The 24,246-nt window shown below is 42.8% G+C and overlaps 1 protein-coding gene across 1 annotated transcript in view; it reads left to right on the plus strand.

Moving 5' to 3' along the window:
* Positions 1–24,246, plus strand: part of LOC124789920 (serine/threonine-protein phosphatase 6 regulatory ankyrin repeat subunit B-like) — a 365,119-nt gene that overhangs the window by 292,134 nt on the left and 48,739 nt on the right. The window contains exon 14 of the mRNA XM_047257440.1: positions 2,979–3,398. Within this exon, the coding sequence (XP_047113396.1) occupies positions 2,979–3,398 (420 nt within the window). The remainder of the gene's footprint in view (positions 1–2,978; positions 3,399–24,246) is intronic.

Below are 24,246 nucleotides of genomic sequence, written 5' to 3' on the forward strand. Positions count from 1 at the left end.
TGTGGTGGGGTATCGGGTTTTACTTGATAGATCAGGGTCCATCACACACAGGAGGGGGCTACAAGGATATAGGGGTGTTATGTGGAGTAGCTGGACAGATTTTTAGGTTATGAGGTCTCTGGGACATTACAGAAAGAGCTTTAATTTCAAAGGGTGCCAGTCAAACACAGGGTGGGGTAGACCCAGGAACCATTGGTATCTTAGTGTTAAATTGTCATATCTTCATAGGGGAAGAACCAGAGACCCGAGAGCTAATAGAAAGCACTTAAGCTCAAATCACTGTAGGTACTGAACGCTGGCTAAAGCCAAAGATAAGTTCAGTCAGAATTTTTACAAGGGACCTTACAATATTCATAAAAGGCATGTTAATGCAATTGTTGGTGGAGCACTTGTTGCTATTAGCAGTAGTTTTTCTTATATTGAAATTGAAGCAACGAGTTAATATGTGTAGAAGTTATACTTGACAACTGGAATAAATGAATAACTGGTTACTTTTACTAACTCAATGACTCAGATGATATTTATTACTGAAAGGTACAATGAAAACTTGTCTCATTTCAAATAGTTAACCCACTCACATACTTATAGTTGACTGTGACTTCAATTTAATCTCTGTATGTTAGCAAAAATTCATGTCTAAAGTTGGTCGTAGATACAAAACACCATCTGAGGTTGTGCTGAATTCTTAAATTATTTTGAGGAATTAGTTCAGGAGCCCACAAATGTGTGTATGAGCTGTGTTTGCATGAGTGTGTATGTGTGTGTATGTTGTTTAATTTTGACGAAGGCATTGTTGGCCGAAAGCTAATTGTGTGACAGTTTCTTTGTTGTGCCTTTCTGTGACTCAGGATCTCTACTATATGGTGAGTAACAACTATCCTTTTCATTATACTGTTACATTCCATCATGTATTTTCCATTGTTTAAGTAATCTGTTTATTATTTCAAGAGTAATCACCATAACTGTTGATGCATTTATCCCACTGTGAGACAACACATTTGATGCCTTCATGAAAAAATGTTTGCAGCTGCCCATGGAACCATGATTGTACCCAGGTGTGCACAATTTCGTTTCACTGGGAAGCCCTTAAACATCCTCCATACAATCCTGCCTAGGTTCAATACTGGTTCTGTAGGCAACTGTAAACATTTTTCCATGAAGGTACTGAACATCTCGTCTCACAGTGAGACAAATGTATTAGCAGTTATGGTGCTTACTTTTGAAATAATAAACTGTTTATTTACTTTTTTCCATTGTGTCATTTTCCTATGGCTGCCTCTTGTAGAGAGTGATGTTTTCAAAATTTCGGTGTCACTGTCTTGCGATTCAAATCTGTCTGTTTGGAAGAATGTCTAGTTTTCCCAGAATGTGCATTATTTTATGATATTCAGTTAGAAAATTGGAGTTTCCAGAAAATTCCTGGCAGGCTTTTGTAGATCCAAGTGGTTGTCAATACGTCTGTGTCATAAAACAGAGCTATCATTTGTACCAATTCAGTCATTTATTTATTCATTCAACCTTTGACTGCTGTTTGGAGTAGTATTTATATCAATGTATATTTACAGTTTACAGTTACAGGGTAAATTACAATTATAACATTTATATTATTGTACAGTAGACACACATATACACGCATGGATTAATAACTAACAGAAACCTTTATTACTAATTTAAATTACAAGATAGGAGTAACCAATTTCACTTTATGCGCAATGCTTGATTGTTGATCCAATAAAAAGAGTGGCATTTGTACTTTTCACTGACACAGTATATGCAGTACATCTGCCGCCTGGTACTACAGTTTCTTTCAGATTGCTGACTAGTCTCAAAATATTCCTTAACACTGTACAAAAATGTTGTTTCAAGTACTATCCTAGTTTTGTTTTGAAGAGTGGTAGTGATTTCACATTTATTAAACTTTCTAGTAGTATAAGTAAGTAAGTAATAATAATAATAATAATAATAATAATAATAATAATACTTTATTCTACATCGAATAATTCATTGCATATGTATGAAAACAGTTACGATTCTTGATACATAGCACAATAATACGTTCTCCTGAATACGTCATCATTGCATATGTATGAAAACAGTTATGATTCTTGATACATAGCACAATGATACATTCTCCTGAATACATTATTGGTTAATAAAACAATTAAATTATAAATAAAATGGTGCTTAACAGTATTTACAGTCTTTGTTCAGTGGTCAACATGTTCTTTGTCAGTCATTTGGTGCCCAATATTCATCAGCTGAAGCTCCGTATCAGTCAGTATTATGTATAATCGATTGTTTAAAGGCAGTCTGTGGTCAACATCCAGTATGTAAAGTTCTGTGTCAATCAGCATATTTTCTAGTGATTTAAAGCTATGTAACTTTCAGTTATTTCCATTTCTATGGAAGTTTTCTGACATGTCAAATGAAACACAGGAACACTAATCTGCAGCTGATGGTCAATCATGATTGATAAATTTAATAGACATATGTAGGTGTGAAAATCTAACCTGACAATGTTATGTGCACTTAATTTGGATTACAAGCAAGTCTTTATTAATCAATGAGTGAAGAAGGAATCTACCAAAGACCCTAATTGGCAGGTCAGTAATCCTACAAACTGTGGTGTTTCTTTAATGTTACTGGGCCTGTCCAGCAAAATGTGAGAGAAGAATGCTTCCAAAACTGGCTATGTTTTTTGATGCTGTCATGAGCTTAATCGTATATCCTATATGTGTGTTTTGAAAACTTAATTAAAGCAGGGATGGTCAGTAAAATTCTTCTGGGCTGTTGACCACATGGTCAGTATATAAAATTGTCTGAAGTTTTGGCCACTTGCAATAGTGACCAAAACATTGGACGTTTTATATATTGGTATTGTCATCAACAGCCCAGAAGAAATTTATTGACTGTGACAATGGAAGCCTACACTTACATACAGCTGGGATGTTAATGTAAAAAACTTCTATTTGTTTCAGACTGCACAAACACTGATTGATGCTGGAGCTAACATAACTGCAAGTGATATAAATGGCCAGAAAATCATACATAGGGCATCTCAGTTTGGGAACACCACAGCCATTGATTATCTCATGGAAATTTGGCCCTTAGTATGGGGCTGTGACAACCATGGAAACACTGTTCTACACTTTGGCACAAAAAGTAGTAACAATAGGCTGAGGATTATAGAGCATATCCTGTCAATGAAGCTGGCATCTGTAGACGAGAGAAATGCAGAAGGACAGACAGCTCTTGCAATGCTTGTGGAGCAAGGTTTAAATTGGAAATCTGTACAACATGAAGTAGAGATGTTGCTGGCAGAAGGAGCAAACCCCACTGTCAAGGACAACAAAGGGAAAACTCCTTTACACATCGCATCCTGTGTTGGTGATGTAAAGGTACAGTAATTTCTAAGAGTTATCATTGTACGTGTCAATTTATGGAATGAAAATTAATTTCTGTAACAGCAACAGTTAAATGAACGAGATTTGGATTCTGAGACATGGATTCTAGTTCTCACTAACATTCTTATCAAAGATTTTGTTAACTTCATTGGTATATCAAGAGCCAGCAGTGTCCTACCTTACTTCTGTGTGTGATGCTATCCTGTATAATGAGTGACCTGTGTATTGCCTGAATGACTGAGGTCTTCCCTGATTTTGTAAATATACCTGGTATATGCACAGAGCTTCTGATAATACGTCAGTAGCTCCTCTATTAATCTTCTTGAGTGTATGCATTTCATATGGCCATAGAAGCTCAACTGTTGTTTTGTATGACATCCCTCGGGGCTTCACTGCATTGGTACACCTCCATATTGCTCTTGAACTTCCACTCACTTTCATGATTCCTCCTAAGCCGTAATACCTTTATGAGAAACTGGCGTTCTCTGAGCTCCAGTATTCTACTACAACCCACTGTACTAGTAGCCCAATAACTGTGCTGCAGTGATTGATTTTGGCATTTCTGCTACCATGTCTTGTATTATACAGTCCAGTGATAGTCCTATATGCTATTTCTAGTTTAAAAATACCAGCCTTGGTTGTCTGTTTTTCTGAGATGTTAAAAAAAATGATTTCACCAAAGTACTGAAATTTTGAAAACTTCACTTAGTCTACATATTAACTCTCTATCCACTAGTACATAGTAGTGGTTTTTATTTAATTATTATTCTACCTATTTACAGACAACTGTGTTTTGACTTTGGCCTATCTTACATGATGAAAAATGTTCTTTACTTTCTAAAATTTATCAATACACACTGGAAGAACATCCACTAAATAAGTATAAAATATAACTAACTTTTGTAGTTGTAAATAATTACAAATCATTTTGGATTGCTTCCACTTTGTAAAAAGAAGTAATTTACACATACAAAATACACTTCCTTCTACCTATATATACAGTCTGTAAAGTGAACACATGTTAGTGTAAAACAATTAATGTCTAGTGCCTACACACCTAATTTCTCAGTCAGCTGGTAAAATATTCAGCTGTACAGATTCACTTTGCAGTAAACTTGATCTACACCTACATACATGATATACGAAAGCTTATAGCTGTTTTAATTGCATAAAGTTTTATGTGCTTACAGAAAATGTCACACAGAACTATTATATATTTTTCTCCTGCATGTAGTCATGGGAGTGGACCACAGACATGGACTGCTAAAATCTTCAAAGGTTTATTAGGTACGATGGCGTGCTAACTCACACTTAAAACACTCATTTGTTGGTTTAGCATTTTGACAGATTAAGCATGTGCTTAAGATCTGCTGCACCTTCTCCTCGTATTTGGAAAATAGCAGAATCTACATCTACATCTATACTCCACAAGCCACCTGACGGTGTGTGGCGGAGGGTACTTTGAGTACCTCTATCAGTTCTCACTTCTATTCCAGTCTCGTATTGTTCGTGGAAAGAAAGATTGTTGGTATGCCTCTGTGTGGGCTCTAATCTCTCTGATTTTATCCTCATGGTCTCTCCGCAAGATATACGTAGGAGGGAGCAATATACTGCTTGACTCCTTGGTGAAGGTATGTTCTTGAAACTTCAACAAAAGCCCATACCAAGCTACTGAGCGTCTCTCCTGCAGAGTCTTCCACTGGAGTTAATCTATCATCTCCGTAACGCTTTCGCAATTACTAAATGATCCTGTAATGAAGTGTGCTGCTCTCTGTTGGATCTTCTCTATCTCTTCTATCAACCCTATCTGGTACGAATCCCACACTGGTAAGCAATATTCAAGCAGTGGGCGAACAAGTGTACTATAACCTACTACCTTTGTTTTTGGATTGCATCTGCTTTACCAATGATCAACTTTTTATGGTCATTCCATTTTAAATCACTTCTAATGCATACTCCCAGACAATTTATGGAATTAACTGCTCCCAGTTGCTGACCTGCTATATTGTAGCTAAATGATAAAGGATCTTTCTTTCTATGTATTTGCAGCACATTACACTTGTCTACATTGAGATTCAATTGCCATTCCCTGCACCATGCGTCAATTCATTGCAGATCCTCCTGCAATTCAGTACAATTTTCCATTGTTACAACCTCTTGATATACTACAGCATCATCTGGAAAAAGCCTCAGTGAACTTCTGATGTTATCCACAAGGTCATTTATGTATATTGTGAATAGCAACGGTCCTACGACACTCGCCTGTGGCACACCTAAAATCACACTTACTTCAGAAGACTTCTCTCCATTGAGAATGACATGCTGCATTCTGTTATCTAGGAACTCTTCAATCCAATCACACAATTGGTCTGATAGTCCATATGCTCTTACTTTGTTCATTAAATGACTGTGGGGAATTATATCAAATGCCTTGTGGAAGTCAAGAAACACGGCATCTATCTGGGTACCTGTGTCTATGGCCCTCTGAGTCTTGTGGATGAATATTGCGAACTGGGCTGGGTTTCACACAATCATCTTTTTCGAAACCCATCCTGATTCCTACAGAGTAGATTTTTAGTCTCCAGAAAAGTCATTATACTCGAACGTAATAAGTGTTCCAAAATTCTACAACTGATCGACGTTAGAGATATAGGTCTACAGTTCTGCACATCTGTTCAATGTCCCTTCTTGAAATGAGGATGACCTGTGCCCTTTTCCAATCCTTTGGAACGCTACGCTCTTCTAGACACCGCTGCAAGAAGGGGGGCAAGTTCCTTCACGTACTCTGTGTAAAATCGAACTGGTATCGCATCAGGTCCAGCGGCCTTTCCTCTTTTGAGCAATTTTAATTGTTTTTCTATCCCTCTGTCATCTATTTCGATATCTATCATTTTGTCATTTGTGCGACAATCTAGAGAAGGAACTACAGTGCAGTCTTCCTCTGTGAAACAGCTTTGGAAAAAGACATTTAGTATTTCAGCCTTTAGTCTGTCATCCTCTGTTTCAGTACCATTTTGGTCACGGAGTGTCTGGACATTTTGTATTGATCCACGTACCGCTTTGACATAAGACCAAAATTTCTTAGGATTTTCTGCCAAGTCAATACATAGAACTTTACTTTCAAATTCATTGAATGCCTCTTGCATACCCCTCCTCACACTACATTTTGCTTCACATAATTTTTGTTTATGTGCAAGACTTTGGCTATGTTTATGTTTACTGTGAAGTTCCCTTTGCTTCCATAGCAGTTTTCTTACTCGGTTGTTGAACCACGGTGGCTCTTTTCCATCTCTTACGATCTTGCTTGGCACATACTCATCTAATGCATATTTTACGATGGTTTTGAACTTTGTCCACTGATCCTCAACACTATCTGTACCTGAGACAAAACTTTTCTGTTGAGCCATCAAGTACTCTGAAATCTGTTTTTTGTCACTTTTGCTAAATAGAAAAATCTTCCTACCTTTCTTAATATTTCTATTTATGGCTGAAATCGTCGATGCAGTAACCACTTTATGATCGCCGATTCCCTGTTCTGCGTTAACTGTTTCAAATAGTTCGGATCTGTTTGTCACCAGAAGGTCTAATATGTTACCGCCACGAGTCGTTTCTCTGTTTAACTGCTCAAGGTAGTTTTCAGATAATGCACTTAAAAAAAATTTCACTGGGTTCTTTGTCCCTACCACCAGTTATAAACGTTTGAGTCTCGCAGTCTATATCCGGCAAATTAAAACCTCTACCCAGAACTATAACATGGTCGGGAAATCTACTCAAAATATTTTCCAAATTTTCCTTCAGGTGCCCTGCCACAACAGCTGCCAAGCCAGGGGGCCTATAGAGACAACCAATTACCATGTTTGAGCCTGCTTTAACCGTGACCTTCACCCAAATTATTTCACATTTCAGATCTCTATCAATTTCCTTCAATACTATTGCACTTTTTATCACTATAAACACGCCTCCCCCTTCACTGTCTAGCCTGTCTCTGTGGTATACATTCCAATCTGAGTTTAGAATTTCATTACTGTTTACATTTGGTTTCAGCCAACTTTCTGTCCCTAGTACTATGCGGGCATTGTGACCATTTATTAATGAGAGCAGTTCTGGGACCTTTCTATAGATGCTCCTGTGGTTTACTATTACAACATTAATATTGTTATTCCCTGTTGCGTTTTGCCTACTGGTACCTTGTCATGTCTCAGGAGGCGTCTTGTCGGGCCTAGGGAGGGAATTCTCTAACCTAAAAAACCCACATGTGCACTCCACACGTACTCCGCTACCCTTGTAGCCGCTTCCTGTGTGTAGTGCATGCCTGACCTATTCAGGGGAACCCTACATTTCTCCACCCAATAGGTCAAGAAATTTGCACCTCAGATCTCCGCAGAATTGTCTGAGCCTCTGGATAAGCCTTCCACTCGGCTCCAAACCAGAGGACCGCGATTGGTTCTGGGAACGATACTACAAATAGCTCAGATTCCAGCCCATGAGTGAGGCTTCCTGCCTTCACCAACTCCGCCAACCATCTATATGATCTGAGGATGACCTCTGAACCCAGACGGCAGGAGTCATTGGTGCCGACATGAGCAACAATTTGCAGTCGGGTGCATCCAGTGCAATGAGTTAATTTTATTTGCATAGTTTATAACACTGTAGTGTCCCCACACATATCTATATCATATCATTTTGCTTTGACTCAGATGGAATGCACATGCACTAGTGATCAGATTCAGGATCACAGTAGTAAAATAATACATCAGTGCAAACCACATAAAGCTCTGTAAACTTTTCTGAAGGGTTGGTTGTCTGTAGCTGTTTAACTGTATTACACATCAGAATTGCATCCTGTAGTTTTTCCAGATTTTCAAGATAATACTTTCTAAGACACACATGTTTCATTAATAAAACTCTAAAGTCCCAAGACTGGTCATTGCAGTCCAGCACATCTTGTAATCCGTCCGATAACTAAGACTGTGCATCTGTTACCACACTGTTTTCACATCAATCTTGAAGTCACACACTTGGAGGGCCAGTGGTAATATGCATGCAACAGCTTGCAGCTTAATAGAAAAACCCCTCAGGGGCCTCACGTACATGTGTGGCTAGCATGGGACCTCAAGTTATTGCAGCACAGTTCTCAGCCATTCTAAGTAGAATTTTGTGATCTACACAGTCAAGTGCTTTAGACAGATCACAAAAGACTTCAACTGGTGACATTTTATTGTCTATGGATTTGAGAAGTTGGTTAACAAATGAGAAAAATGGACTGTTCAGTTGAAATACCATTTTGGAATCCAAATTGATTTTATCTGGGATATTGTGTTTATTAAGATGATATTGGCTGATATATGGAAACCTCAGCTTTAACACCTGTTTTGAAAAGTGGTTTGACAACTGCATAATTGGCTCTATTAGGGATGGTTCCTTGGTTTAGAAACCCATGAAATATGTGACAGAGAACTTTAAGAACAAATTTATAGCAGTGCTCCAGTACTTTAATTGTTATATTGTCCATACCATTGCAATCATCAAACTGTTTCTGTTATTGTTGTATTAGTGTGTGTGTGTGTGTGTGTGTGTGTGTGTGTGTGTGTGTGGAAGGATTCATCTGAAAGGTAATGAAATTTTCAGTCTTTTTGTGTGCCTGTTTTATGACTCGTTACCTCTACCATCTGGTGTCTAGCGAGTTGTTACCTTACTCCTAATTTACTGTCTGTCTACTTACATTTTCTCCTTCCGCTTAGCAATAGCAAATGTTTCCTTCTGCAATCCACTTGTCTTGAGGAAACAACCTACAAGTTCCACAGGTGTATACAAATGTATTCTCCTACACGATAACTACTTCTTGTCTTCAGTGAATGGCTAACTTGTTCAGATGGACCCTACAAATCTTCACTTGATAGTTAAGATCTGAAAATCTGTATCCAAAATCTTTGCAGGAATGCCTAAGTCTCTGGTTTAAGCCCTCCACTTGGTTCCAAACCAGAGCACTGCAGTGGTGGCTCGAAACAGAAGAGAAAAAAGTTTTTTGGCTGGGGCTCTGAGGGTCCTCAGTCTCACAAATCAGGTGATCCTGCAGCGTGATTTGAATGCCAGTGCAGGTTTTCTAATGACATTTCAATCTATTCCTGTGTGATCTGGTTGATTGTTGTCACATACAAAAAGGTCATGAACAAAAAGGCAGCTTCCTTTTAAAATTTAAATAATAAAAAGTTCTCATGTTTTGGGACTGTGGTAGCTTGTACATCTCCATGTCTCTGAAACAATTCACCATGGTTAAACAATTCACCATGGTTTAATTTAACAGTCCAAATCTTGAATAAAATTGTTACTCTCTGTGCAGTGACTACAGTTGATGGAACAGGACTGTGATGGCATCAGCATTATGAAGATAGCTGAAGTGGGTTTCAGAGACAATTTTAATGAGTACATGTAACTGAAACACTCATATTACATCCATTAGAGCATAATGTAAAAATAATACAGCAAATACATGTTTACAGGTCAGTTTTAAAATTAATAAAAGGTGGGAGTGACTGATTTCTAGAGTTATTAGAGTAGGTAAGAGACCAGCCATGATTAGTAATAGAACAGGTTAATGACAATGGAAATGGTATGATTCTCCATAATCAATAGAATAGGTGCTGTGTCATGTTGAGATGCGTCCTCATCAGACTGTGGTCAGTTTTGTTAAAATGACATGGGTACACATTGGCCAGCATCCTTATGGGAACAGGATAACCACCAGGGTGGCACTAATTTGTTTCCAACCTGATGAGAAGGCAGGTCAAAGTCATGTAACAGAATTCTGAAACAGAACGGTTATTTCAATTGTAATCAGGAAGAACTGAAGCACTGTAAATAAAATTTATTCTGATTTCATCAGCATCACCAATTACATCCTCTAAGCAATTTTATAACTATTTAACTGACCAAAGAAAAGCTGCAAAACTGAAAATGTATTAATGTGCAGAAGGCAATGAGTCAGTTACTTCATAAGTCCTTCTGAGCATCAACCATAATGACTTATGAAATTAAATAGATGTAACTAACAAAACTATAAAACTACTCAACTGAGAAACATGATACTTCTCATTGCATGAATGTGACATACAAACAAATAACAACCTTTAGAATGAACATCTGAAGGTTGATCCCCTCAATCCAATAATATATTATCACAATAACGAGGTAGTCAAATCAGACTTAAAATGAATAATAAACAGGTTGTAGAAATATCTGGTGACAATAAAACATCAAATGAACAAATAATCACAATGATAAAAGACTATTGTTTGAATCAGTCATGGAAGTGAGCAGTTCACAAGACAAATAGAAAATACTAGTTTTAATAAAAAAAAAAAAAAAAAAAAAACCCCTAGCTGGGTTTACAAAATTACAGTTCATGACAGTAGAAAAATAAAAGTTGTCATTAACGTTTGCACTTCATCTCAGTACAATCCACTGGTAATAGGTCAAAGCACATGATCAGCTAGAGTGGCTGTACACAGTCTACTACATAACTCATATGTGAAACAGTAGTATACCATCATGCTCAGTATCAGAACAGTAAGTAGAGTGTAAGTCACTTTGAGAACGGTTACGTTAAGTAAAAAATCATATTGGTAGAAGTAAAATATCGTTTTGGCAGAATGCTGCAATATGGGCAGCAGCTTGATCTAGTTTGATTTGTTGCTGCTCCTGTACCATCAAGTACTCCGAGGACTTGTTAGTATCTGGAACAACTTGTGAGACAGAATGTGTACTGAGATATAACTTAAATTCTGGAATGAATAACAAGAACAGTTTGATAGTGGGTTTCAGAGTTTCCTTCCAGTGTGTGGTAAACTGAAATCCAAGTCCTAGGATATTACAATGGGATGCTTTGAAATAGAAGTCTGCTATTATTCAGCCGGCCGGGGTGGCCAAGCGGTTCTAGGTGCTACAGTCTGGAATCGCGCGACCGCTACGGTTGCAGGTTCGAATCCTGCCTCGGGCATGGATGTGTGTGATGTCCTTAAGTTAGTTAGGTTTAAGTAGTTCTAAGTTCTAGGGGACTGATGACCTCAGAAGTTAAGTCCCATAGTGCTCAGAGCCATTTGAACCATTTTTTTGCTATTATTCACTTATACTCACTTAGTGTATACTCTTTTCAACATATATGTGAATGATCAACCAGTTGCACCAGGGACTAGGAGCTTTGCTTACGTGGACAATCTTGCAATAGATGTGCAGGGTCAGAACTTTAACGACATAGAAATTAGCCTTACAAATGCCCTCAATGGTCTAATGCCAAACTACGAAGCAAACTGCCTATGTCCGAATGCAGAAAAAACAGTATCCTGCCTATTCCATCTTCGAAACTGAGATGCCAAACATACCCTAAACATCACGTGGAACAACCAACAGATCGCGTTCAGCAGCACTCCTTGTTATTTAGGCGTCACCCTTGATCGCACACTTACTTACAGACATCATGTAGACAAAGTCAGGGGAAAACTATCGACAAGAAACAACCTCCTGAGTAAGCTCACCTCCACAAAATGGGGTACCGACCCACATACTTTATGTATGTTGGCACTTGCACTCTGCTATTTGGTTGCTGAATACACTGCCCCAGCTTGGGAAAGATCAGCGCATGCGAAACGAGTGGATCCTCTGCTGAACGATGCCTGTCGCATAATCACGGGATGCCTAAGACCCACCCTGGTTAGCCAACTTTATTTGCTTAGTGGCATAGCTCCACCCAGCATCAGATGAGCTATAGCAAGCAAAGCAGAGCGCCTCAAACAGCTGCATGACCAGCACCATCCTCTCTTCGGACAAAACCCTCCACACACACGTCTAAAATCAAGACGGAGTTTCCTCACCTCAGTTCAACCGCTCGAAACCTCAAAACATAAGGCCAGATTGTCAAAATGGCAAGCAACACTGCCTACGGGAGACCAGGCACCTCTAATCTCACCCAATGAACAATTGGCCACTGGAAATGAACTAAAATGGCCATTATGGAGAACCGTCAACCGCCTACGAACTGGGGTGGGCAGATGCAACGTAAACATGTGTAAATGGGGATACCGAGATGGGATGGACACGTGCCAGTACGGACAGACCCAAACAATGGACCACCTCCTGGAATGCAGCAACATGGGGGAAGTGTGCAGGAAAGAAGATCTGGCAAACGCTACGGCAGTGGCAGTTAAATGGGCTGAATTTTGGCGGGACGTGATATGATATATATACTATGTTTGTCTTTATATTGTAATGTGACTCCCCATTTTGGGTTTGTTTTATTTGTACATATGTGTATTGTATTTGTATTTGTGTGTATATGTAATATGTGGGTTGTCTATGGCTTGGATACGATTAAATAAATAAATAAGTGTATACTGTGAAATTCCAGGTTGGAACACACAAGTGAAACCAGAATGGGGTATAAGACAGCCTATATATAGCTAATTCTTATGCCATAGAGCATAATTTGCATTAATTTGACTGTCACCCAGGGGCATGGCAGTTGTTTAGCTTCTGCTAATAACAGAGAAATTTCACAAAGAGAAGTGTTGCAGTATAAATTTAAATCAGTACAAATGTAATTTGAATTGCTCCATCAATTTGGTAATCATGAATCAATGTTATGTAATACAGCTATAATACAATGGTATAAAACTAGAAGTGAGGGTATATACTATTTGAAGAGGAGGGTTTAGATGTGTTGAGATATTTGTAAGAGCATGAAGCAAGGGAGGAATTAAAAGTGAACTGAGTTTTGTAGGCCAGTCTCTATGGCCCAACATTAATATACACACTTGGTGTGAACAGAGTTAAGGTTGTAAAACATGGTCTGTAGTGCATGGGATATTGTTAAAGTTGCAGCTATGTTACTAAGTCGTTTTTGAATAGCATCCATAAGTTGATTTATTATGTTGTGAAGGAGTTCATTATGAGAGTGCAACAGGATGGGGACTTCTCAAATTTGTTGTGTATGGGACAATAAACTGTCTTTAATATATTCCAAGAAGGAACTGAGTCTACAAAAAATGTTGAATTGTATCACTTATATGTAAGTAAACATGCTGAAATGTGTCACCAATTTCTGCTTGGAGACCAGTCATGTGGAGTGGTCCCAGTTTGTGCCTGTTTAACAGTGGTTGAACAATAGGATGAGAGGAATCTTATTTCCGCAGATTTCTTCAAAAGAACACAGTAGCCTCCTCCATGATGAAACTTGTGATCTGCACTTTGGTAATGCAAGTTTTCAAATTTTGTAGAACTTTAACATAACTTTTCCATACCACACAGTGGTGAACGCATCAGAAAACAAGAGTGGTGCACAGCAAAGAAAAGGTGTCAGCTGTGTGACTGGCACTGTTTGAAAAAAGTCAGGTGTCCATGACAGACAGAACATTGCTCGTGGAAAGCAGCCCAAAGTGGGAGAAGTTCTCTCCATGCAGTGATAATATCAAACCAACATTCTTAAAAACCTATAAGGGACAGAAGTAAATTTACAACAAGAAATGACACATATGCAACACTTAAGGAAACTTTCCAGCTAATTGGGGCCTGATAAGGTGGGAACTGACAACAGAATCATGTCTGACTAAACAGTTGTGTGACAGGAAACATCGGGACTGTGTCCATCTAAGACTTAAGATGAGATCTGTTCTTGATGATCAGACTGTAAATTTTATGCAGAGACAGAACATAAATTATAGTGACTGGAACGCTTCAATTGCTATGTAACAGTTTTATTGGGTATTGGCTTTTCTGCTGAATGATTCTTTCTGAGTTTAGCTGTATCCACTATAGTAGATAGCGTTTCATTACCTTTGTATTTCATTAGGCAATAAAAATAATCTTCTGATTTCAGAGCTGTATTTGACATTGACAAGTGACATGAAATGCAATTTCTGGAATGGTTCATTGGCATGGCATGTAAATTTCTTGGTTCTCCCATGTTTCACAGCAGTTTGCTGTTTCTCACAGGAAAAATATTGGTGTTGCTCCCCCTTGTTCCGTAAATACTGACTAAGGTAGTGAGGAGTCCTAAGCACACACCCATAATGGGAGCAGTGTTAGCATTGTCCTGCTGTGTGAACTGAAGTATGATGCCAATGGTCATGGGGTGGGGAAGGGTGGAGATTAGTGTTGGAATTTGGTGGTGTCTTCCCCCTCTTGTGAATCTTGTCTCTCCAGTGAAGCAGTGTCTACATTATCATTTGTTAGATTTTGCAGAACCCACACTGGTTGCAAGCATTTGAAACAACGTGTTAAGTGTTATAGGAAATTATACAAGAAAGTAATTACTGCAGCAAAAAAGTTAAATAATGATTCATATATCAGTAGAAATAATGGCAACAAAAAAATGAAATCAGTTTGGAAAGTGATCAATAGTAACTTAGGAAGAAGCAAAGTAAGAAACAACATTGTTATTAAATTTGAGGACAAAACCATAAATGATCCATTACACATTACCAATATATTCAACTGTCATTTTACAAGTGTAGTTCAAAACCTCATACAAACCCAAAGTAGTACAGACATCAGTCATAACATCACATTGAATCCCAAAACTATGTTTTTGTATCCTGTAACAGTACATGAGGTAGAGAATGCCATCAGCAAACTAAAAAATAAATTATCCTGTGGCACCGATGACATTCCAGACAAAATCATTAAACACAGCAGATATATTACTCCTCTTCTTGTAGATATAATTAATGCATCTTTCAGTACTGGCACTTTCCCTAGAAAGCTGAAATAATCAATTATAAAACCATTATGCAAAAAATGGGGATCGTTATGATGTAAAAAACTACAGGCCTTTATCAATGTTATCTTGTTTTTCAAAAATTATAGAAAAAGTAATGTATGGAAGACTCTCTACTTTCCTAAAAAAAAGTGGAATATTGGTCAATGAACAAAATGGCTTTCGAAAGAATAGATCAATTGAAACAGCTATATACAACTTTCTAAGACTTGTCCTAAATCCCATTGATAATAATGAAGTAAATTGTGGGATCTTTTTAGATTTATCAAAGGCCTTTGACGTTATTGATCATAAACTACTGCTCGAAAAACTTAGTTGCTATGGAGTCTGTGGTACTGCTCATGCATGGTTTAAGTCATACTTATCTGGCAGATGCCAGAAAGTAGAAATGGTTCATGATGGAAAGTCATACTTTTCTGGTTATAAGGAAGTTAATTATGAGGTGCCCCAAGGTTCGGTGTTGGGACCCCTGTTGTTCTTGATCTTTATAAATGACTTGCCAAACTATTTAACACAAGCTGATTGTGTACTTTTTGCTGATGATACAAGTCTCTTTATTAAAGCTCAGAATGAGACTGACCTTAACAGGAAAATTGAAACAACAACAGTTGAAGCAATTAAATGGTTCAGGGACAACAGTTGATTTGTGAATGAGAAAAAAACATTATGGATGAATTACAGACATGTTTCAAATAATGTGAAGCCCAATATAACTGTGAAGCTATGCCAACAGAATATACTACAAACGCCAAATACAAAATTCTTAGGAATTTGGTTAGATGAGCATCTAAAGTGGGACAAGCATATAGATGTGCTCAATAAAAAATTATGTAAATGTTATTATGTATTCAGAATGCTCAAAAATTGCTGCAGTGATCAAACAGTATTGTGTACATATTATGCATTTATGCATAGTCTTTTGCGATATGGTGTCATATTTTGGGGCAATTCAAGTCAGGCAAAATTCTCTTTTATTATTCAAAAATGAGCGATAAGGATCATAAAAGGAGCTGCACCTAGAGATCCATGTAGGGAATTATTCAAGGAATATAAAATCATGACTCTTCCATCTATTTACATCTATGAAAGTCTCACCCTCAGTTTTCTTCTTTAAACAGTGAGTTCCATGACTATACAACAAGACAGAGTAATGACTTTCACAGAGAAGTGCATAAGAAAGCCCAGTACAACAAGAGTGCAATATACCACCTGAAAATTCTCTATAGTGCTCTTCCCTTAAAAATTATAAGGATTCAGAAGCTGAGCAGTTTTAAAAGTGAACTCAAAAGAATGTTAATTAGTAATAGTTTTTGCAGTGTTAGTGAATACATGAATTCTTCAGAAAGATAGCGTGCCTGCACCTATCTTATAAGTCACACATATACAAACTTGTGTCGTGGGGTAGACTCCTTTATGTACACACAAAAATTAATATATTTGTCAATATAGAGTGTTATAATCATCGTTTCTTGTTGCTGTCCATTATACACAGAATATATGTAACGTATTTGTGTCCTATATTGTTACAAATTTATATCATGTAAGCTATAATTGTTTTTGCCAATATATTTAATTCAGTTTGTTCACTGATATTTTTTACATAATATGTTGTTATTCATATTTTTTTCTGTATGTAACATATGACAAATCCCATATCATTGTACATGATAAAATGGGTGCTCAATAAACCAAATCAAATCAAATCAAATAGCAATGAGAACATGGAAGTCATCACATGTAGTATGTCAAAAGTCTGCTCTCTTCACTTAAGAACTGAATGGAGTCCTGTACAAGGAGTTTGGAGAGCGGTACGGATTGTATCATCCCAGAGCATCATGTATTTGCAGTCTGCCAAGATTTTCTAAATACATGCGGTTGTAGAGGTGGTATGTGCATACATCCAATGTGCTGTTTAAACTACCTGACCAAACATGGCAGCTATGTGGTTTTGTTAATAAAGCAGGAGCTATGAATTCTGCTGGCAGTGTGGGACTTATATTGTACAAGATTTCTGCTAAAGATGCCTTTAAGTCTAACACCTAGAAGTACCCATGGCAATGCTTCTGTTCATTGTTCTTTATGTCACATGAGTGCAGCCTTAACAGTATGGTGCAAATGCACTATGAGTCCATTGTCCTGTGGGTGGTAAACCATTGAAGCGGGAATGTGTTGTATCTCCGCTTACAGTCACTCATGTGCAGTGAACCGGCTTTATCGCCACGCTCACGCACTATGCTCAAGGGAGAGGCTTTGTGGCAATAAACGACTAAAGCGGTTTCTGGACAGGCCACATTTATTTTTCCTACCGTTACAATAAATGACAAATAACATTCTTCGCTAATGTCCGTCTATACAGGAGCGTTGCACTGGCGGCACGGCTCGATCACCGATCCCGGAGGGTGTACACTCCAGTGATGAGCCGTGGCGCGACCGCGTGGACCGAGCGGGACAAAAGGCCGCGTCACAGAATGTTCTGCTCCTGGCGCGACCGGAGGCGCCGTAACGTCCGCGAAGGAGCGGAAGACACTTTAACGGCGACTGCGCTTATGACCGCGCATACACATTTATGGCGGAGTCACGTTGACTCGACGCACGTGGTCCGCGGCAGAAGAACTGGGAGACGTGTGTCACGTCGCATCGACTAGCTCGCACTGGCTGCCTGCTTTGTTCCTGTGTGGTCCGGTGTGCGACGCACTGTTGCCGAAATTCTGCGTAACAGTACAGCTGCCCCTACTTGTGTCGGCAGTGCCATAGTTCAGCCCTTCATGCGTTGGACGGTGCTGCCACCACACAGATCCCCCCTTGGAGAGCGGAGCTCCGTAGTTGCGAAAACGGGGCGATCGTTCAGTGGCGCGCGTGTGTTTAAAGTTCGCGCGCTGCGTGATGGCAGTGCGGCAGCTTTGGTGGGGGTCGGTCGGCTTCGGAAGGTCAGAGGCCCGTGACGTCAGCGCGCCTGACCGGCGAGCATGCGGTGGGCGTGTCCTCGCGCTGGCGGCTAGTGACAGCGGCCGCAGGCACTGGCTGCGACTGTCCGTAGCGATGCGCGTGAAGGCGTGTGTTGCAGGTCATTGGTGGCGACGTCTCGAAGACGCTTGCACGAGTGCGTTGCCGTCAGAACTCGAACACGGGTCCGGGAGCTACTACGGACAAGCCGGGCAGTGTGGAGCGCGATGGCCGGAGCTCGACAGAGAAGCGAATGCAGTAAGCTGGCGCGGGTGCCGATCCGGCCTCAACGCCCAACACGGCGGAGGCCAAAGACGCGAACGCGGGTCCAGGAGCTGTGACGAACGCAGGAGACGGTGTCCGGCGCTCGACTGGAGTTACCGGCTGAAGGCACTTGCAGCTGGAGGTCGGGTCTCTACAGCGGACGGCGGCTCGTGGGCGCCAAATTCTGACGGCGTTCGGCGGCTCGGGCGCATGATTGCCGCTTTGGGTGTCGTGGTGCGCTGGCGATGCAGCACGGCCATTTGAATCGGACGCGGTGGCCGGCGCGCGTGACGTAGTCCGCTGGCGGCTGTGGTGGGGGCGACCGGTGCACCTGTGGTGGGCGCGGTCTGGGTGGCCGTACCAGCTGCCTGGGCGTGGTGGTGGGAGGCGCACATGGCGGCGCGATGACAGCAGGCTGCAGCTGTGCATCACTGGTGGCTCCGGGTGCGGGCTCCGTCTGACCGCTGGCAGAGGGAGTGTCGTCCATGATCAGATCTTCTGCCGGGTCGAAGAAATGCGTGGCTGATGGAGCGGGCAAGACGTAGGCTGGTTTGACGCGTGCGACTGACACTGTCGACGGCTTTCCGTTGCACTCGAGGACCAGCGTTTTGTTTCCTCGGGCGATCACGCGGTGCAGTCCACTGTAGGGCGGTCGGAGAGGTGGCCGTACTGCGTCGGTACGCAACATGACGTGCATGCAGCGCTGCAGGTCGGCGTGGACGAATATCTTCCTGGTGCCGTGCCACATCGGTGCGTGTGCTCGGAGGCCGGCCATGTGACTGCGCAGACGTTCCGCCAGAGCGGGTGCCACGGCGTCGCGTGGGAGTCTTGCATCTTTGACAAAATCGCCCAGGATTGTCAGAGATTGCCCATAAACGAGGTCGGCAGGTAACGCGCCGATCTCCTCCCTCGGCGTGACTCGCAGGCCGAGCAGCACCAGTGGGAGCACCTCTGGCCATGAGGTGTCGTGGCAGGTTAGAGCGGCTTTGAGAGTCCTGTGGAACTGTTCGACCATGCCATTCGATGCCGGATGGTAGCTGGTTGTCCTGTGTAACCGGGTGCCACACAGTCTGGTGACGTGCGTGAACAACGTGCAGTCAAACTGGCGGCCGCGATCTGTTGTCACGTGACTTGGACATCAGAAGCGTGCCACCCAGGTGTCGACGAATGTGGTGGCGACGGTCTCGGCTGTGACATCCGCAACGGGCGTTGCTTCTGGCCAGTGAGTGAAGCGGTCCACCATAGTTAGCATGTACCGCTTGCCTTGTGAGAGAGGAAGCGGGCAGACGAGGTCCACGTGGACGTGCGCAAATCGGCGTGTCGCGTCCGGGAAGGTGCCCACGGGTGCATGGGTGTGCCTCCCGACTTTGGCGGGCTGACATGCGGTGCAAGTGCGCGCCCATTCGCGACAGTCCTTCCGAAGCCCGGGCCAGACGAAACCCGCAGCTACGAGCGTTGCAGTGGTGTTGGTGCCGGGGTGTGACAGTCCGTGGACACGGTCGAAGGCACTGCGCCGGAATTTCTCCGGGAGGAACGGTCGGTGCGTGCCAGTTGAGGTGTCACACCAAATCTTCCGTGCGGAGCCGGGGACAGGCACCAGCTCCAGTTGAAGGCCGCTGGAAGTGTCGTGACGGAAGCGGTGCAGTTCTTCGTCACTCTCCTGTACTTGGGCCACGTCCTCAAAGTTCACAGGGGGTGAAATAACGGCACACGCTCGGGACAGACAATCGGCGACGATATTGTCTATCCCCGAAATGTGTCGAATGTCAGTCGTGAATTGCGACACGTACTCTAACTGCTGGAGTTGGTGCGGTGAACACTTAGTGTGGTTGTTCTCGAACGCATGTGTAATGCGTTTGTGATCGGTGAAAATGATGAGCTGTCGGGCTTCTATGGACGGTTGGAAGTATTTCACCACCGCGTACACCTCAAGCAACTCTCGGTCATAAGCGCTCCAAGCACGTTGCGAATCGGAAAGTTTTTAGAGAAAAAACCGAGAGGCTGCCAACTCCCACAGACGCGCTGTTGTAACGCCGCGTCGATGGCGGCCTGGCTGGCATCCACGACTACAGCTAAGTCCGCGTCATGTACCGAGTGCGCGAGCAGCATCACTTCCACAAGATTCCTTTTTGAGTCCATGAAGCTCTGCTCCATTGCGTCTGTCCAATTCACGAGGGTCTTTCCTTTTGAGGTAGGACCTTGTAACGCCTTAGTCAGCGGCTCTTGTACGGCTGTGGCATTGGGCAGGTGTCGATGATAAAAGTTCAACATGCCGAGGTAATGTCGTAATTGTTTGTGCATCTGCGGACGCGGCATGTTCAGTATTGCCTTCACTTTCTCCGGTAGCGGTGTCAATCCGGTGGGCGTACTTAAATGGCCGAGGAACTCAATTTCCGTCACACCGAACTTGCATTTAGCGGGGTTAATAACGATGTCGGCTTCACTCAGGCACTGAAAGATGGTCGTTAAGGTGCGGCGGTGGAGTTCGGGCGAATTGGAATACACCAAGATGGCGTCGAGGTACGTGAAGCAAAATGGCAAGCCTCGCAAGACGCCGTCCAGGAACCGCTGCCAAGTCTGGGCAGCATTCCGAAGACCGAAAGTCATAAACAGGCTTTCAAAAAGCCCAAAGGGCATTACGATGGCTGTTTTTTCGATGTCTTCGGGTACCACCGGAATTTGGGTGTATGCCTTTGTGCAGTCAATCTTGCTGAACACCGCGCAGCCCGCCAAGGTGTAGCTGAAGTCTTGAAGGTGTGGGACTGGGTATCGGTCCGGCACTGTTCGCGAATTAAGGGCGCGATAGTCCCCACACGGGCGCCACGAATTGTCTTTTTTGGGCACTAAATGCAACGCCGATGACCATGGGCTGCTCGATGGTCGCACGATGCCTTGCCGCAGTATGGCCTCGAACTCTGCCTGTGCTGCTGCAAGTCTGTCAGGCGCGAGTCGACATGGGCGACACGATGTGGGGGGTCCGGGTGTGGTTATTATGTGGTGCTCCGTCGAATGTTTGATGTCTCTTGGTGCACCGGCTGGGCGGGTGAGGTCAGGGAATTGTTCCAGAATGTCAGCGTACAGTCCGGGGCACTTCACGGGTTTAACACTGTAGTATGCAGCCTGACGGTGCTGTCCTGCTATCTTTAAACTCGTTGTGGCATCGATGAGCTGGCCGTTTGCGATGTCGGCTAGCAGCCCGTAGTGGCCGAGAAAGTCTGCGCCCAGGATCGGCTCATTGACGTCGGCCACGGTAAAGTCCACGAGAACGTGCGCCGTAGGCCTAGATCTATATTGCGGCTGTGTGTGCCATAAGTTTTAATAGTGGAATTGTTCGCCGCTGTAAGGCAGAGTGCCTCGGCCCGCCTGCGGTCTTGTAACATAGAACGGGGGAATATCGAGAGGTCCGAACCCGTGTCGACGAGGTACCTCACGCCTGCCCCCCATTCCACAACAAACAGACGCTTCGATATCATATTGCAGCCGGGTGCGCCTAGGTCCGGTCGCAGCTGGCGTTTGGGTGCAAGCAAGGAGTGCGGCACCTGGTTGCTTCGTTGCCGAAGCGGGTGTGGTACCAGCAGTAGCCGCTTTGTGCGTGCTGTGACGTCGGCGGGCTACCGTTGGAGTGGCTATTGCTGCGTTGCCGGCTGCGCCATATCAGCTCTTCCTTGAGCCATTTGTAGCTTGACTGCGTCGGCGGGGTGGTGATTATGTCCCGCACTTCGGCTGCATAGTTCTGGTCCAGCTGGCTCACTACGTGCCCAAATTTCGCCAGGTCGCAGGTCACGTGGTTGCTCATAAATACCGCCTCAACCTGGCTGAACCACATCACAGGGTCGCGCGGCCAAAAGAGAGGCAGCATAATCAACGCCCGTCCAGCGCTTGTCGGCGTTCCGGCGGTCGTAGGAGGTGTCGGTGTGGCGGGGATTTGCGCGCCAACATTGTCCTGAGCTGTCTGCGGCTGCGCGGAGTCCGCGCGTGTAGTCCGTGCCTGTAGCTCACTCTCTAGCCTCGTGTTGCGTGCGAGCAGTTCTTCGACGGTCTTTCGCAACTCCTCTAGTGTCGCCATCTTAGTTCAGAGTTGAATCCTCGTACAAGAGGAAAGTACACAGTGAAAATACCACAAGGGAAACACACGAAAAGAAAAAAAAAAATAACACTAAGCAATCCGCGATCAAAACATATGCGCACAAAAACAATACAAAAAAAAAGTTAGTTAAAAAAAATTTCACTACGGAGCACTGTTCGGCGTGGGCGTATACGCGCAAGCCTACTCGCAGTTCCACGTCTCTCGTACCGATGAACGTTCGTCACCACATGTTTTTTTAGCCTCAGATCACGTCAGGGTCACCAGTGAAGCGGGAACGTGTTGTATCTCCGCTTACAGTCACTCATGTGCAGTGAACCGGCTTTATCGCCGCACCCACGCACTATGCTCAAGGGAGAGGCTTTGTGGCAATAAACGACTAAAGCGGTTTCTGGACAGGCCACATTTATTTTTCCTACCGTTACAATAAATGACAAATAACATTCTTCGTTAATGTCCGTCTATACAGGAGCGTTGCACTGGCGGCACGGCTCGATCACCGATCCCGGAGGGTGTACACTCCAGTGACGAGCCGTGGTGTGACCGCGTGGACCGAGTGGGACAAAAGGCCACGTCACAGAATGTTCTGCTCCTGGCGCGACCAGAGGCGCCATAAAGTCTGCAAAGGAGCGGAAGACACTTTAACGGCGACTGCGCTTACGACCGCGCATACGCATTTACGGCGGAGTCACGTTGACTCGACGCACGTGGTCCGCAGCGGAAGAACTGGGAGACGTGTGTCACGTCGCGTCGACTAGCTCGCACTGGCCGCCTGCTTTGTTCCCGTGCGGTCCGGTGTGTGACGCACCGTTGCCGAAATTCTGCATAGCGGTACAGCTGCCCCTACTTGTGTTGGCAGTGCCGTAGTTCAGCCCTTCGTGCGTTGGATGGTGCTGCCGCCACACCATCACTGAAAAGTGCAGTTTGCATAGTTATGGAACCAGCTAAGATTTAAGCTTGTGGCCTCTGTCCATTGAAACTGATATCCAGAACAACAAAACCATGATATCCAAATTTGTTGAAATGTTTTTGCCACAGTTTTGGCTGTTATATAAAGAAAGTACTGCATCTACCAAAGGAGTAACACAATCTGTTGCTGAGAGTATGTTGCGAAAGCTTTCCAACTCAGGTAGGGGTTCCATGAGCTTGAGATGTATGTGGTGCAGATGACATTTGCTATTGTATAGCTGCCACATTTGGGAGATGCATGACTACTGGCTTTACTATACCAACAGTTGATGCAAACTTGTGCCCATGCTTTGAATCTGCCTTTTGTGTAGGCCAGACAAATGGTTCTGTAACTGACTTTGTGGACAATTGTACTGCAGAGTGAGTCATGTTGTGCAGGTTATCAAAAACTGTTCTGTGAAACTTCTGCGCAACATTTAGTCATAACCTGTTGTGTGAGATGTTGCCCCATAATTGTGCATCAGTTCTGGGAATCATCATACACTCCAGTTTCAGGCAGGTTACTTGCTGTTTGAAGAGTGACAGTTTTCCTCATTGACAACTGTCCCAAATTATTCCAAAGCCTTGAAAATTTGTTGAAGGTGATTTTTATGTTCTTTGGGAGATGATGAGGATATGAGGATGTCATCCAAATAGAAAAAAACAAAGAGGACATCTATAGAGAACTATCAGTAAAACACTGCCAAGTCTGTGCATCATTTTTCAATCCAGAGGGCATAAAAAGAAACTCATATAGTCAAACAGTGTAATTACTGCAATTTTATATGTCTCTTCTAGAGACAATTGGATCTGCAAATTTGCTTTCTAGCAGTCCA

The sequence above is a fragment of the Schistocerca piceifrons genome, chromosome 3, assembly GCF_021461385.2.
Source record: "Schistocerca piceifrons isolate TAMUIC-IGC-003096 chromosome 3, iqSchPice1.1, whole genome shotgun sequence".
NCBI classification, from domain to species: Eukaryota; Metazoa; Arthropoda; class Insecta; order Orthoptera; family Acrididae; genus Schistocerca; species Schistocerca piceifrons.